Source organism: Zalophus californianus, chromosome 16, assembly GCF_009762305.2.
Source record: "Zalophus californianus isolate mZalCal1 chromosome 16, mZalCal1.pri.v2, whole genome shotgun sequence".
NCBI lineage: Eukaryota > Metazoa > Chordata > Mammalia > Carnivora > Otariidae > Zalophus > Zalophus californianus.
The window spans coordinates 12,699,044-12,716,271 of record NC_045610.1 but is presented as its reverse complement, the minus strand read 5'-3'; the positions used below and the strand labels follow the sequence as shown (position 1 = coordinate 12,716,271).

Below are 17,228 nucleotides of genomic sequence, written 5' to 3'. Positions count from 1 at the left end.
GCCCCCTCCTGCACAAATCACTTCGGGAGTCTGAGCCTTAATTTCCTCCAACACATAATGGGGGAAAGAATGCCTACCTCAGTACCTGGCATAGAGTCAGCCCTCACTGATCTCCCATAATAGAAATGACAGCTCTTCAAGGCTGACATCCCTTAGTCATCTCTTGAAACTCTACCTCTTATTTCTTAACTTCTCTGAGCCTCAGTTTCCTCATCTGTAAAATGGGGATGATGATGGAGAGGCTGTGAAACTTTAATGAGCTAATGAATATCACGCACTGGAAACAGTATCTAGTCCGGTATGAATAGTGCTATGACCACTACCTCGCGGGGGATGGGGGCGGGACTGGCACACAGTAGGTGCTAAATGAATCCGCTCAGAGATGGGTGTCGGGAAAGGGTGCGGGAAGGCGGGGTTGGAAGTGAGAGGGTTGTAGAGCCAGCCGGGAGGTCGGCTCCGCCCCTTCCCCCATGGGCCCCCGCCCCAGCCCCCTGCAGCTGTCAGGACACAGCCAGTTTCGGCGCCAGTCCACCAAACCTGAACATCCCATCCCGGCGCCCCCACCTTCCTTCGCCTACACAAGTTACCTTGCGCCCGGCAGCCCTTTGTCCCCGCCCCCGATTTCCATTGGCCAAAGGTTTTCTTTGTTAGCTGGAGCGCGCCCCTCCCATTGGCCGGCAGGGCTGCCGATCGCGTGGAAGGCGCGGCCCCGCCCCGCGCGCTGCCCCTATCGCTCCCTCCTCCCCCGCCCGCCCGCCCGCCCGCGCGCCCGCCCGCGCGCCCGCCCCGCCCGCCCCGCCCGCCCCGCCCGCCCCGCCCCGCCTCGCCCCGCCTCGGGAGTGCGCGAGGCGCTCCGCTACCATTTGCTGCGGCCGCTGGGCTCCGAGGGCAGCGGTGGCGGCGGGGACCGACCCCGGGGACCGGCAACGACCCGGCGCCTGAGAGGCGGGCCGGAGCGCGGGGAGGCAGCGGGCCCGGGAGGCCGCGTCCATGGGCCCGCGGCGGCCGGGCGGCGGCTGTGCGGGCGGACGGCGGGGACCGCGCGCTCTGTGAGGGCCCGGGCGCGGGGCTCGGCGCCGAGGTGCCCCGGCGCGCCGTGCAGCGCCGCGCCGTCGTGCGAGGAGAGGCCCGGCCCGCATCCCGGCGCCCGCGAGGCCGCCCTGACCGCCGGGGGCGCGCTCCGGCCGCGGCCGGGCCTGCGTTCGCGGCCCGGCTGTGAGGCGGCCGGCCGGCGGGGGCATGCCGCGGCGCCCGCGCTGAGCCCGGCTTGAGCCCGCCCCGAGCCCGCCGTGCATGGTGCCGCCGCCTGCCAGCCGCCGTCCGCCGTCCGCCGCGGAGCGCGCGCCGGGCCGGGCCTCCGGGCCTGTGCCGCCGCCGCGCCGACCATGTCGGCGGCCAAGGAGAACCCGTGCAGGAAATTCCAGGCCAACATCTTCAACAAGAGCAAGTGTCAGAACTGCTTTAAGCCCCGCGAGTCGCATCTCCTCAACGACGAGGACTTGACGCAGGTGAGCGGGCGGGGGTTCCGGGGCCGACCGGGAGGTGAGACCCGGGTCCCGCGCGGGGCGGCCCCCGACCCCCGGCGGCCCCCTCGGGCTGGAAGTTTGCCGGCGCGCAGTCGCCCGGCTAGGTGTTGCAAGCCGTCGTCCGAGGCGGGCGAGAGTGCCTCGCCGGGGGTGCTGGCCGCCTCCCCCCGGTTCTGACGCCCGTGAGACCACCATCCTGCTGTGGAGAGGAGAGCGGACGTTATCCAGTTCCCGAGGCGGGCGGGGGTGGGGGGTGCCTCTGAAGGCTCCCGGGGAAAATAAAAACGGAGCAGAAAAAATGTACGTGGGTCCTGGGGAGGGTAATGAGGATGGAGATGGGGAGGGGGAGGGAGCGGGAAGTGTATTGATAGAGCCGGGACAAAGGGAAAATCCTCAAGTATGCCGAAAAATAACATCCTTTCCCGTTCCCATAGCCCTGCCGTGTGATTCATGCTTTTTGGGTGACTCAAAAATGCCTGGTTTTTCTTAGGAGGAACAAAGCGCTTGGGGATTGCTTGCTGCTTCGTAGTACCCCCCATAGAGTCCGTTTTAGGAGCCGACCTAGACTTGTCCACCCAGAGTGGCCCAGGGTGCAGGACTGTCTCGGTGGACTGTGGGCTTCCCTCTCATCAGACCCAGTTTGCCCGTTTTCTAAATCATTGTCACTGTCAATGATGGGAGAGGTGAATGGTCCTGAAGTCGGGGGAGGAGGGTCTTGCGCTTGAACTTAAGCTGGAGGGCTTTTTGTTGATGGGAGAGCTGGGGGCTCCTCTCCCCACCCTTTCTCCCAGCTCTCTGGTCGCTTGGCAAGGAATAAGGAGACCTGTGGGCCTTCAGGAAAGTCCGTTCACTTCTCTTGGCCTTATCTGTCATGTGAGGGCTTTGGACTAGTTTAGTAGCTCCCAAACCTGCATCAGAGTCACAGTCTAAAAATACAGAGTCCTAGGGCCCCATTACTGGAGTGATACAGAAGATGAGGAATTTGTTTTGTAACAGTTCCCTAAGAAGTTGGACTGCAATCCCCACTGGCCTTTGGGAACCCCTGTACTGGTTGCTCTCTGAGCCCCCCAGATCCCAAGGATTCTCTGGAACACTTGGGCTATGCAGATTCCTTGCACCAAGCCCTGTATACAGCCTCTTGGGATGTGTCTGTGCCCCTCCTTGCCTCTCCCCCGGTTTCAGTCTTCTTCAGAGCTTTCTCTCATCTCCGGCGCCCCCCCCCCCCCATGAGGCCAGGGGAGCTCCCTTCACATTCCAGTCCAGTGTGACCTAGTTGTAGCCACTCCTTTTGCAGAAGAACCCTTTAGATGGAAAACGTTGCTTTGAAGTGTACGGCCTGGCTGTTTTTAATGCTACTTAAGTACTCACAGGGTTTGAATTGTTTACATGGCAGACCAGAGTAGGGTGGCAGGGCAGGGGTTATGGCCTGAGACGTGGTGTCTTCCTCTGTGATCAGAATCCCAACAGCCAGGAAAAGACTCCTTTCATCTAAAACCAAAAGCTTAATGGGAACACTCAAGGCTTCAGTCATAGATTTTTGGGATGAAGGGCCAGTCAGTTTGGGAAGAGTAGAACTCAGTTTCCTGGTAAGGTGTTCTGGGTTGGGCTTCTCAGGGACGCCTTCTCTTCTCAACTGGATGCCTTTTTTGGGGGAAGCAGTTTATGTGGTGATGAGGGCCTTGGACGAGGAGTCAGGAGACCTTTCTTCTGTCTTTGCTGTCACTTTCAGCTGTGTGACCTTGAGGAAGTCCCTTTGCCTTTGCGTAGTTTCTTTTCCTTTTCTGTAAATTGGGAGTAGGGATCCCTGGCTTACCTGTCTCACCCTGTGAAAAGCAAAGACTAGTATCTTATTAAACTCTTTTCTCTTACAATTTAACAAACAAACAAAAATCACCCACAGAATAGTAAACTTGGATTTAGGAAGTTTATGGGCTTGGCAGGGGTTGTTCTGAGAGAGTTTCCTGGTTATTCCAGGCAACTGCCAAAATTGGTACATGGGATATTTACACCTCATAAGGACTGTGTTCTGATTCTTAGGCTTAGATAAACTGAAATGGGATCTGCATATTTGAGTCCAATCTGTTAAATTTTCTTTAAAAAAAGAATCTCTTGGTTATTAATTCAAGAGAGAATGTTGCAGATTTAAAGTACGTTACTCTTCAACTTTATTCACAGTTAATTGTGGATTTTAAACAGGCCTGAGTCTTCCAGGACACAACTGGGATGGTAGTTTCTGAAATAATGAGTGGGGTTATTTGTGCCGGGAGAGATTAGGCCAGCCTTCTACCTCCTGGGATCTTTCAGGAAGAAACTGCTCTTGAAAAGAGAAGGAGGGAGACTCAGGGCTGTTGCCAACAGCTTTAGCTGCTGCTCTCAGCATCCGGCCTCCCCCAGCCTTACTCTCATCCTCTTGGCTCCATTAGAAAACCTCAGCCAATTGGTTCCCATCACTCTCCCCCAAGGCCCTGCTTCCTGCTGCCCCTCCCTGCCCTGAGCTTATTTTAGACCTTCAAGGCTGGAAGATAGATCAGCGATCATTGAGACCACCCCCTCTTTAAGGCGTTTATCCTTCAGTCCTGTGCATTTCTCTACATGCATATGGACTTGAATACACAGTTAAAACCTTTACTTAACCCAAACTATATATGCATTTGCTCTGCTACATATTTTTTCCTGCTTAATGACATGTCTTACGGCTCTTTTCATGGTGCGACATACAACTATTACAAAATTGTTTTGCAAATTGTGCCATCAGGGATGTACCATATTGTAACCATTCCCTTGCTGATGGACAGCAAGGTTACTTCTGGGTTTTGCTGTTACACAGAGTGACTGCTTCAGCGAACAGTTTTCTAAATGCTTTTGGGTGAGTGTGTGCGTGCATGAATGCAAGTATTTCTCTGGGGGCAGATAGCTAAAAATAGAATGGCTGGGTTGACATCAAGCACATTGAATTTTTTTTTACAGATATCACTAAATTGCCTTCCAAAAAAGGCTGTGTTGTACCTTTGCCAGGATTGGATATTATCAGATGATTTAATTCTCTAATAGTTTCCCTAGTTACCAGTGAGGTCAAGCCTCTTTTTACAATATTTATGGTATATGTTTTGTTTCTTGTGTAGACTGCCCATTCATACTGTTTGCCTGTTTTTCTGTTGGGTTCATTTCTTGCTCCCCACCCGCCACCCCAGCTGGTTGGGTAGGAGCTTTCTGTCTACACTCTAGGTCAGGGGTCCACCGACTTTCTCTCCAAAAGGCCAGATAGTAAATATTTTAGCCACGTGGGCCACGTGATCTTTGTGGCAACTACACAATTTTGCCATTGTAGTGTAAAAGCCATCATGCGAAGCCACTTTAGACAATACGTAAACTTATATGAGTATAGCTGTTTCTGATAAAAGTGTATTTACAGAGTTACAGAGACAGGCAGCTAGTAGGGTTCAGCCTGTAAGCTCTAGTTTGCTGACCCCTGCTCTAGATCTTAATCTGAACCTGTCCTATGTTGCACGTATTTTCTCCCACGGTGTCCGTTCTAATGTTATGTATGGTCATTTCTCTTTTTCATATGGTAGGTTTAAATAAGAATGCAGTTAAACGTCCATGTTTCTTTTTTAGTTTGTAGCTTTAATCTAGTGATTATGAAAGCCTTTTTTTCAAGATTATAAACTATTTTCTCATGTTTGTAGTTCCCTTATAGTTATTTTTATGCTTAACTTTCTAATCCATCTGAGTTTTGTCTCAGGAAAATAATTTCGGCATGAAAGTAGAAGCTCTAAAAGATTGTCTTGAATAGTCCAGGTAAATTATGGTAAAGGTCTTCTCCAGGTCAGTGTTGGCCAGGACGGAAGGAGTCATCAGACACTAGGGACAGGGTATTGGTAGTTGATTGGAGGTGGGGACTGAGGAGACCTGGGTACCTTCACAACGACTGAGAATAACAGCTGGAGAGGTTTGTGGGGTCGGGGAGGAGGTGGAGGTCTAGTGTGGTCCTTAGGTGGGATCACCGGTTCAGGCATGCAGGTGGTTAGAGCTAGATGAGGGGTGTGGGACCGGTAGGAATTCTGAAGTCGTGGCAGTGAGTGTAGTCAGTCACTCGGGAGGCCACATAGACCGAAACGAGGGGGAGCAGGTGGGGAAGGGAGGTGAATCGGGGGTTGGCGGTCAGTGGGAGCAGAAGGTCTGGAGCCCAGGGTTCTTGGATCCCAGCCTTAGTGTGGGTTTCTGGGGTTCGTGGTGGGTATTGACCTGGCGTGATGTCTCATCCTCCTGCCGACTTGTACGACTTTAGGCATGCCTTTTGTGGAAGGAGTCACTGCATCTGAACTTAAGGTCTAGTTCCTTCTACTGCTGTTTTGTTGTGGGATCTTGGCTGGCTTGTTTTCTCTCCTCAGGCTTCAGTGTTCCCATCTGGACTATGAGGAGTTTGGTCTTGATCTCTGCCGGGGCTCCTCCAGTCCTCCTCCATTTCTTCTGAGATCTCTTGGTCTAATTGTGCCCCTCGCTGTGCGGCACTCCACTGCCAGGGCTGCTTGGGGTCTTGGGGTGAGAGTCCCAGACACAGAGGTGGGTGGGTCAGGACCTGTTCTCTGTGAATCATTTCATTGACTTTCCCTTTATCTCTGTGACATTCTTAGAAGTTCTAGGGCATGGAACTTCTTTATTTCACTTAACGTTTATCTCATAAGCAATGGGGAGATTTCATGACCACCCTTTTGAGGTTTATGATTTATGCACATGTTGGTCAACGGTTTGGCAGGGGCTATGTCAGAAATCCCAGACCTTACAAATGGCCAACAAGCACAGGAAAAGATGGTCAGTATCATTAGTCATTAGGGAGATGCAGATCAAAACTACAGTGAGTTATTACTTCACACCCACTAGGAGGGCTATATTAAAAAAGGGAAGGTCGTAAGTGCTGGTGTGGATGCGGAGAAATTAGAACCCTCATGCAGTGCTCACGAGAATGGCAAATGGTGCAACCACTGTGGAAAAGAGTTTGGCATTTCTTCAAAAGAATTACCATATGACCCAGTAATTCCACTCCTAACATATATCCAAAATAATTGGGAACAAGTATTCAAACAAATACGTTCATGCATGTTTGTAATAGTACTATTCATAATAGCCAAAAGGTAGCAGCAACCCAAATAGCTATCAGTGGACGAATGGATAAACAGATTGTGGTGTATCCATATCACGGAATATTCAGTTATGAAAAAGGAATGAGCTACTGACCGTCCTGCAATATGATGGAACCTCAGACACATATTGAGTGAAAAGATCAGGCACAAAGATGACATACTGTATGGTTCCATTTATATGAAATGTCCAGTTTAGGTAGAGCCGTGGAAATGGAAGGCAGATTAGTGGTTACCAGGGTTCTGGGTGGGGGAGTGCCTGCTAATGGGATCAGGGTTCTCTTTGAGGGTATCATGAGCTGTCTTAGAACTAGGTGGAGAAGCTGGTTGCATAACATTGTGAATGTACTAACTGTCCCTGACGTGTTCACTTTAAAATGGTTAATTTTACGCTATAGGACTTTTACCTCAGTTTTTATTTATTTATTTATTTTTAAAGATTTATTTATTTATTTGCGAGCGTGAGAATGAGAGAGAGAGAGTACATGAGACGGGGGAGGGTCAGAGGGAGAAGCAGGCTCCTCGCTGAGCGGGGAGCCTGATGTGGGACTCGATCCCGGGACTCCGGGATCATGACCTGAGCCGAAGGCAGTTGCTTAACCAACTGAGCCACCCAGGCGCCCTTACCTCAGTTTTTAAAAATGAGTGTGCAAGAATCGCTCACACACACACTCGCGCATCCCCAACCTGCCCTCTGCCCCTGCTGTCATTGGAGGGGATATCTGATTGTATTTAGAGTCTAGACCCGGGGATTGACCACTTCTTTCTTAAAGGGCCAGATAGTAAAAGCTCTAGGGTTTGTAGGCCAAAATCGAGGAGTTTATGAAGGTACTTACAAAATCGTGTAGAAACGTAAAAGCTGGTCTTGGTTTTTGGGACCTTAAAAGAAAAAAAAAAAGCCAGGAGCTAGATTTGGCCTATGGGTTAGACCAGCCCTGTCCAGTAGGACTATAACATGAGCCACTTTTACAATTAAAAATTTCCTACTTGCTACATTAGAAAAGTAAAAAGAAGTAGATGAAATTACTTTTAATTATATCTTATTTAACCTCACGTATCCAAAATACCATTTCCACACGTAAAGAAATTATTATTTTACCTTTATGGCACCTTTCGTTTCAGGCTGGCCACTTTCTGGGAGCCCAAGAGCCACACGTGGCTGGTGCCTACCGCGTGGGACGGGGCTGCTCTGGTCGCAGCAGCCTGGCCCACTGCGGGGCCCTTGAGACCCTCAGAGGAAGTACTGAGTGGAAGGGCTGTGCTTGTGGGTGTTTCCTCCCTCTTGGGGGTGTTGTGCAGACAGCCTGTGTTCAGAGGATTCCTGGGACGGTTCTCCTGCCGGTTACTCCTGTTTGTGTCCTCTGCTTGGTGTCCTTGCCAACTCTTGGGGCTTCTTTCTTTCAAAGTCCCATCTTCTTGCGGACTCCTTTTGGTGGTGTTTGAGGGCTCGGACCCCCACTCCTCCTCTAGAGGCAGGAGGAAGGAGGGTGCTGATAGGGCCTGTCCTGGAGGGAGCCCGTGAGAGCCTGGGGGGCAGGCTGGCGTGCCCCCCCCACGCACGTTGCTGGCTAGGGTGACTGCATTCTGACACAGCCCTTTGTGTTCGGGAGTGTTTTGCAGCTGTATTTTAGCTGCTTTTTTCCCTGTGTTCTAGCCTGCTACTTGACCTTTCTCTCTGAGTTCTTTTTCCTTCGCCACACAGAAGGACTACAATCGAAGACCTATGTTCTATTCTTGGCACAGACATGCAGGGTGACCCAGGAAGGTCGCTTACGTTCTCGGCATCTCGGTTCCCCACCTATAAAGCTGGTGCCCCCATTCTGTTTACAGGGAGTGGTCTACTAATGGAATGGATGGAAGGTGCTAGCCAGGCCTGGGGGGGTTACTGAGCCCCCTTTGTGGTAATTAATATTCCAGGAAGCGCGCTGACGGCCTGTCCTGTGGGGAGTAGCCTTTGTTTGGGCTGTTTCCTGATTACTAGAACCCTGATGCTGTTTAGCTGAAATAAAGAAATTTGACTGGGAATGTTTATCTTTAAATTGTTCCCAAGCTGCCATTTAGTCTTGAAAGAGAAGAGAGCCTTGCAACCAGGGAAAAGAGACGAGAGAGAGGTAACATTCTACTGCCAACATCCTAAGACTGTGGGGGGACGGAGGCACAGGACACGGTGAAGAGCGCTGGATGCTAATTTAGAAGCATTTAACCTGAGAAAACAGCCTTTTCCTTTATGCTTGGCAACTCACGCTCCAAGCCTCCCTTTCCCATCTGAAATGACACAGTTGGACCAGGTCAGTAGTTTTCAGACTTGCACTAAATCACACAGCCTTCCCTCGGAGGAATCTCGTATGGAAATGCCATATGTGAAACAGAAAAAGGGACATGGTTCTGAGCGACATGAGGTTGGAGCCTGGATCTTGGCCTCTCAGCCACCTCTGCTTCCTGCCTGTGTGGCCCCCAGTCATCTCTGGAGGCAGGGGGGGCAGGTTTGAAACCTGCCCCAGACTTTGTGGTTCCTCGTTTTAGCAGCATAGGGTTTGGTGAGATGATCCGAGGACGATTTCACAGCTGCCCTGGCATGGGAGCCCTGAATGCCCAGCCCCACCGCTCCCTTTTTATTATCACTTCCTTTGGGGGCAAGAGAGCCAGTGGGTTGATTCGCTGGCATTTTGTCTCTGGAGACTGGAACTGGAATCTTCCAAACCACTTGCTGGTTTTCTTCGTCAGGGTCATCCTAGTTCACATGAAACCACAGCCTGGTTTTTGCCTGGAGCCTGTAACCCTTCCAGCTCCTTTCTCCCCTCATGCTCGGCTTGGCGACTGCACCCTGTGCTGGATGGTGGCCTGCCCGGTCCTCGGGGTAGCTTGCAGCAAGAGTGAGCAGATGGGCGCGTCGAATCCTCTGGAGCCTCCATTGTGCTGCGTCACGTGCCGTGTACCGTGATCTGTCTCCTTCCACTCTCGTTAGCTGGGGAGGGCTGGTGGCAGCATGGGCCCCGGTAGAGAGGGGGATATGGAGTTTCAGGGAGGTGGGACTGCCTGTCCGAGGTCACTGAGCTGCCTAGCGGTGGGGCTGGGACGTAGAACTTAGTTCCACACGGTTCCCTTGCCAGCCTTTGTGAGACCGGAAGCCTGTCCTCCCTCCTCTTAGGAAGGCCACTTGGACTTGTTCACCTGGTACTATTTCTGTAGGATGCTGGGCTATTGCAGTCAAAATCAAAGCTGTGTAATGGACTTCTACTTCTTAGCCCTGGGAGGAGGGGCCTGGAGGGGCCGGGTGATACCCCGCCCCCGCAATAATTAAGCAAGTGAGGGGTTGTCCCCAGTTAACAGTTGGAGCCGCTGAGACCCAGTTTCAGTGACCTGCCTAGGTCACAGGAAGGCCGGTGTGGGTTTTCCCAAAGTTCTCTTTGACCTCCCCGTGTCTGATAAAAAGTGTGAACCTTTGCTATCAGAAACAGGGCCTTGCCCCGACATGGATTCCTTGGTAGCTGGGGTGCATGGAGGTACATGTGGGGAGGGCAGTAGTGCAGGACATTTCACAGGTCATCCTGTAGGCCCTAAAATCTTCTCGGCCTTAGGGTGGCCCCATGTCCCCCAGCAGGCTGCTGGCCTGTGGCAGTGACCACACCTTTGGCACAGCCTTGAACAGGAAACACTGCTTTTCCCCTAAGGAATTCAGAATCAGGAAATACTGTATCCTTGATCTCTGTTGGTCCTAAAGCACTGGTTTTATCAGACGGGCCAGGGAGGCTGTATGGCACCCTTTCAGACTCAGTGTCTTACCTCCGAATGGCCCTGGCCGGTAGCTAAAGGGGCCAGAGGAAGGGGGAGCAACTTCTGGGAGTCCCAGTTGAACGAGAGAAAGAGTCCACATCTCCTGGGTCTCCAGGTGCCACACCCAGAGCTTCTCTACTCTGGGGCTGGTGAGTGACCTGGGGCGTGGGGAGCCTCAGGGCTCAGTGGGATTGGGGTGTTCGTTTGTCTTCTGCTTGGGGACGTGCTCTGACCTAGAAATCTGACACAGTCCCACTTTTCATTTAATGTGCTCATGTAAGGAAATGGATTGGTTGACATTGGGGGCTTTCAGCTCAGATTTGGGTTCATATCCTGGCTCTGTTTTTAATGGTGATGGAGCAGGTCACTCAGAGTTTCAGTGTCTGTCCTTCCTCTGAAAACTGGGGACTGTATAATGCCCATTGATGGTGGGTGCCTGTGATGGTCGCGAAGAGGATGCAAGAAGTGGCAAGTACCAGATTTGTAAATGCTCGGGTACCTGGGGGGTGCTCAGGAAGTGGGGTTCGTTTTCCCCAACGTAGGCCCAGAGAGGGGACCCGCCTCCATGGTTTTGTGGGACAGCTGACCCTCTAGCTCCATTTCTTGTCTACCTCCACGCCCACAGAACAAAAGCCCAGGCTGCCTCCTCTCCTGCTGAGCTGCTTGGCACCAGCCTAGCAATTTCCTCATGGTAGCCCCTTGGGATCGGAAAGGCCGTAGTCGGTTTGCTTTTGTGGGTTTGATTTTCAGAACGTGTTTAAGTATAAAGATTGAACTATTTTTTTGGTTTTTGGTGGTTTTTGATAAGATGGAACTGGTTTTAAGAATTTGTAGAGGACAGGAAGTGAAGAGGCCAGGTGCCATTAGCCTAAGACTTAGCATTAGAGTCCATGGGCTTCTCCAGAGGGCAGTGCTCGGCACAGCAGCCACCTCCGGGTCCCTGCCACGCTCCGAGAAGTGCAGAGTGCAGGTCCTGTGAATGGCAGTGGCAGATCCTGATTTGAGAAGCCACTGTTCTGCTGGTGTCCCTGGGACAGTTGTCTGGGAACCAAAGTCCTTGTGGCCCTGGGCCTGGTGAAACCGTTGGAGGGTAGAGGGCCGCGCAGGTCTTGTCCCAGATTGATGGGCAGGTGGGTGGGAGATGTGGCCGGGGCATGTCCTGGGCCTTTGGTCCTCAGTGTTGATTCACTCACTTCAGCCAGCAGGCCCGTCCTTCCAGTCTCCCCCGCTGCTCCCCAAGCTTTACAAATCCCACCTGCTTCCAGGGAGGGGAGCCTTTTGCCAAGGGGACCGTTCTCTAGGGTCTAAACAGGTAGAAGTGGTTCCTTTAGAGAGCCTGCAGACAGCTCCTCTAACAGGCAGATGCCATCTCAGCAAGCAGCCTGCTGACTCTTCCTGCCTCGAAACCCTGTGAGCTTAGGGGTCCTCTTCAGGGGAGCTGGACCAGCGAGGGTGGTCATGCTGCCTCCTGCGATGTGGAGGTTTTTCTCTCCTTAAATCGAAGGAGCAGTTGACATGCTCTGGGATTATTTATTGTGGAGGTGGTGGCATTTGTAGCTAACAGTAATTGCTGTGTACCAGGCCACTGTTAACTCATTTACATTCACAGTGGCCTTATGAAGTAGAGAGATAAGAAACCTGAGCTGGAAAGAGGTCATGTAACTTTGCCCACGGGCAGTGCTGTAAGTGCTAGAGCTGGGAGGCAAACCCAGTCTGACGCAGGGTCTCCGCCTTCCACTCTTGCCTGCGCCGTCCTGAGCGGGGTCACGTGGGCCTCCTGGACATTAGATTTCGGGCTGTGTGTGGCCCTCCTGTCCAGGAGCCAGGGGCTATCCTGCCGGAAGGGTGAGCGTGTGCTGCGAAGGGTGGGGCCCGAGGATGAGGCCTGGGCTGAACTTATTTACACTTCTTGCCTCTTTTTTTCTTCCCATGGCACTTTCCCGTCCTACCTGTTTCTTAATGGGAAGCACTGCTTTTTGAGGGAGAGGGTGAGACTCTTTCCTGCAAAGCCCCAGAAGTGTGTCCCCACACATTCTCTAGCATTCCTCCCTTTGCCACGAATGGCGTCATGTTCCAAAAATCCTGCGGCCATGGGCTCCTTGTCAAGACTGAACAGGGAAGAGGCTTTTTAAAATGTCACTTTCTCCCTCTTCCTCCAGCTGTTGCAGTCCAGGGAGGAGCCCTGAGCACGGATTGGGCTTGCAGGGCATGTGTGTGGGCAGAGGGCTAAGCGGGTAGCTAGCTGCGCTGGGAAGTGTGGGAGGGGAGGACAGAGAGCGGGCCATCAGCTGTGTGCCCTCGCTCTCTCTGTGCCTGGGACCTAGGGAGCTCTGTTGTGTGGGTTTTGTTTGGGGTTGTTTTTTGTGGTTTTTTTGTTTGTTTGTTTTTTGAGGTGAAATTCACATAACATGAACCATTTTAAGAGTATGCACATCCATTGCATTCATCACATTCATCCCATTGTGCAAACACTACAGGTCTATACAGTCTATAGTTTAAGACATTTCATCACCCTGAAAGAACACCCGTAACTATTAGGCTGTTACTCCCCACTCCCAGTCCTCAGCAACCACCAGTCTGCTTTCTGTCCTTACGGCTTTACCTATGCTGGAACGTTGGTTAAAATGGATATAGCATATGTAGTGTTTAGTCAGGCTTCTTGTACTTAGTATGTTTTCAGAGTTCATCCGGTGGTAGCATGAATCAGTACCTCATTGTTTTTTTTAATGGCCGAATAATATTCCAGTATATGGGCATAGCACATTTAGATTATCTGTTCATCTCTAAATGGATGCTTGGGCTGTTTCCACATTTTGGCTGTTGTGAATAGTGCTGCTATGAACGTTCATGTACATGTGTTATTTGAACATCTACTTTCAGTTCTTCTGGGTAGAGACCTAGGAGTGGAATATCCGGGTCCAGTGGTCATTCTATTAGTGATCTGTGTTTCGAATCAGCACATCAAGCCAGAGGCCAGCACTGCAGACTGCTGGGTGGGAGGACAGAGCCTACGGTGCTGCCCAGACCTGTGTTCCTCATTTGTAGGAGTCCAGGATGGAGAACTGGGGTACGGGGCCACGCTCAGGGTTACAAGCATGGTGTGCAGCTTTGAGGTGGTGGTACAGGTGCTGTGCCCATGCACAGGGATGGCTGAGCCACTTTGAGCTTCAGTCCTTCCTGTCTTCCCTTCCTGTCTAACCTGAAGATGAGTGGAGCTGCCAGGAAGTAGCTAAGTGGGGGCTTTAATATTGGCGGGAGGGGGGCTGAGGGAGCATAGGAGTTGAAGGCCAGACAACATAGGGAGACACTGGAGTGCTCCAGTGGTGAGATGCATGGGGAGCTGCTGCTATTGGTCTTCCAAAAGATGTTGGGGTCACTAAGAGGGAAAAGAGATGATCTGGCCTGGTCGCTAGTTATCAGTTTTCAAACTTTATCTCTTTAGGAGTAGAGCACAGAGCCCCTTGAAACAGAACATGGAACTCACATATGTGAGGGATGGGAGGAGGGGACGGGGCCACCTGTGAGACACGCCCCCCCGGAGCTCCGCCCACCCCACACTCTGCAGCAGCCCCTGAAACACCACCTCCCATTGTCTTCACTGTTAGAAAATCACTAATTTACCCTGACCCCCGTGTTAATATTTTTTAATAGAATGAAATATTTGATGCATACAAAAGAACATAAGTCGCATCTATGTACAGTGTGTACGTACCAGATTCCTAAGGAACACTCAAGGTGCTTGGTCATTCCAGTGTTTCAGCCTCCCTCAGTGGCCTCCAGGGGAAGGACCCAGAGTGGGTGTTGCCTGTGTGGAGCCCAGCCCCCTCTCCAGACCTCCCCTCCTCAAGAGAACTTTGCCTCGCCCAGAGGAAGGGCTCCCTGCCTGGTGTGTGCGGGAGTCCGTTTCATTTCCAGATGTGCTGTATATAGTACAGCCACTGTGGTAAGTCTGGTGGGAGATAAGCAGCCTTTTAAAGTAGTGCTGTGGAGGAGAAAGGAGTCTTGAGTAGAAACTTGGAGATGGACCTGAAGGCGCATTTGTGTTTGGGCTTGACAGAGAGCCAGGGTGACAGCATGAACAGAGTGCTGAGGGAAGCAAGGGTGTGGGGGCAGGATGGGCCAGTCACTGACCTGAGGATTTGGGGTGGGGGTGGGGGTGGGATGATTGGCTAGGCCAGTGGCTCTCAAGCTTTTTGTTTTGGAGACTCCTTTATGCTCTTGATTATTGAGGCCCTCAAAGGGCTTTTGTTTATGTGGGTTACATCTGTGGTATTTGTTGGACTAGAACTTAAAACTGAGAAATGTTTAGAAATTTATTAATCTATTTAAAAATAAAATAAACCCGTTACATGTTCACATAAATAACAGGTGTATTCTGAAAAATTACTTTTCCAAAACAACAAATAAATCTGGTGAGAGGAGCCACACCATTTTGCCTTTTTGCAAATCTCCATAACATCTGTCATCGTGAAAGACAGCTGGATTCTCCTTTCTTCTGCACTCGGTCTGTTGTGATGTCATGTCACATAGCCTCTGGCAAACTCTGCTCTACAATAGGGAAGGAATGAGAGCGAGGAAGTGAAGACTTCATAAAATAGTTTTGGCTCGTGGACCCGCAAAAGGGTCCAAGGACTGCCATACTTAGAAAATCACTGGTCTAGCTCAAGTTGGATCATTTGCTGGAAGGCCGTGATAGGAGTGGCAGGGAGGACTCCTGTCATGATGGAGCTGATGCAGGTGCAGAATCTGGGTGAGGGCCTGAAGCAGCCCCCTTGGAGTGAGGTGTGAGACGCGCAAAGGGCAGCATGTGATAAGGGGACAAGTGCCTGCTCTCTCCAGCAGCAGGCACACTCCAGGACTGGCTCACCCTCACTTCCTGTCGCCGAGGGCTGGCTCTCTGAAGAATAAATGAAATGCAGGTACACGGCATGTGGTAGGGACTCAAGGTGAAGAGTATGGGGTAGGTTATATTCTGAGCGCACAGACAGGTGTCTGAGGCTTGGAGAAGGAGGTTGCTTTGCCGTTGTTACATGACACCAGCGCCACTCCGCAGCTCCTGAAAGGGAGGGGCCGGAGGTACCTGGAATGTTTTAGGATGGGGACTAGACTGGTGACAGGGACGTGTTCTCATGTGGGGAGGAAGGGGCGGCCAAGGAATAACAGACGGGGGGCAGGCAGTTCTCCTTGGGCCTCTGTCACTGATTAGCTTTGTGGCCAGAAGGTAAGATGACCCTGATCTTTTCATCTGTTCACTTAGCGGTGCTTGGTAATTTCCAAGACCCCATCCCAGTTCCTGACCTGGAGCTTTGGACACGGGAGTTGGAAGGAGACATGGCAGTGGCCAGGTGGCACTCCCCCTTTCCCTGAAGATGCAGGGTTGGGGCTTGGCTCAGAAGTCAGGGTGGAGAGGGAGATTCGCGTTCCTTGATCTCAGAGGGATGGTCGGGCCCTGCGCCCTCTAAGCACATGGGTGGAAAGGGGATTTAAGGGAATCTTGGAGGCCCCAGAGGTCTGTGTGACACAAATGGGATTATTTATTTATTTAAAAAAGATTTTATTTTTTTGAGAGAGAGGACAAGCGGGGCAGAGGGAGAGGGAGAAGCAGACTCCCGCTGAGTGGGGAGCCCAATGTGGGGCTGGATCCCAGGACCCGGAGATAATGACCTGAGCCTAAGTCAGATGCTAGTCAACTGAGCCATCCAGGCGCCCCTCACTAAATTTTATTTTTAGGAAGAAGTTTGGATCAACCCTCAGAATTTTCATTAGGAAAATTACCTCTTCATTTTAAGACTACGGTGCTCCTCAACCAGCTCCTGCCCCTTGGATTCAGTGGCTATACAGGAATTTTGATGTCTTTAGTGTTCAATAAGGGAGTTATCCCCACAGCCTCAGATCTTTCAGGTATACCACAATCTTTGTTATGACTGTATTTTTTATGGCATCTGTCAAAATATTTTCTCTGCCCTTTTCTTCTCCATCACATGGAAAGGCTTTATGGAAACCCTATGTCTGTCCCTTTGAGATGTTTTCAGCTTGAGCTTTGGTCTGTGTAGCTAGTGCTGCGTGCCCCTGAGTCTGCCTGTGGGGAGCCTCTCAGGAACCCCCTTCCAGCACCTCCTTCAACCAGTTTTCCTTTTTTTTTTTTTTTTTTTTGGCTTTTGAAGCATTCGTTGTCCAGACTTTACATTGATAAGTGGTGTTTACCTCTTTGACCTCTCTTAAAGAAGGTTGAAAAACCGTCACCAAATTGTATATCAATGTTCACAGCCACCAAAAGGGAGAAATGACTCCAGTGTCCAGCAGCAGTTGAGTAGGTAAATTGTGGTATGTTCATCAATGGAATGTTATTTGGCCATAAAAAGGTGTAAAATATACACATGTACTACAGCGTGGATAAACCTTGAAAACATCATGCCAAGGAAAGGGAGCAGTCAGAAAAGATCACTCGTCATCTGATTGTGTTCATACGAAATGTCCAGAACAGGCGAATGTATAGACACACAAAGTACAGTAGTGGTTTCCAGGGGCTGGAATGGGGGGGAGGGGGTTGGGGGATGGAGGGTTTAAATACCCCCAAACAGTTACCACCCCGCCTCATTCTTGGTTTGTACTCATAATTCATATCTTACCAAACCATTCTTTGACATGTTCATTTCCCATCTTCTCACCGTTTTCTGCTTGACATTTGCCATCCACGCATAGCTAATAGCACACATTCCACCTCCATTCTACCCTGTCGCGGTTACCCCAGGTGCCCCTGAGCACACCGTACGGACATGGTGTCGGCCTC

The 17,228-nt window shown here is 51.2% G+C and overlaps 1 protein-coding gene across 9 annotated transcripts in view; it reads left to right on the top strand.

Annotated features, from left to right (window-relative positions):
• The first annotated feature begins 1,267 nt into the window (after nt 1–1,267).
• Nucleotides 1,268–17,228, top strand: part of LOC113939664 (myosin phosphatase Rho interacting protein) — a 147,194-nt gene continuing 131,233 nt past the window's right edge. For 5 of the 9 annotated variants that reach the window (XM_027626098.2, XM_027626099.2, XM_027626096.2 and 2 more), the window contains exon 1: nt 1,268–1,508. In XM_027626098.2, coding sequence (XP_027481899.1) covers nt 1,386–1,508 — 123 coding nt within the window. In that variant the 5' untranslated portion in view covers nt 1,268–1,385. The remainder of the gene's footprint in view (nt 1,509–17,228) is intronic. The other 4 variants (XM_027626100.2, XM_027626095.2, XM_027626103.2 and 1 more) reach the window with 2 other exon arrangements.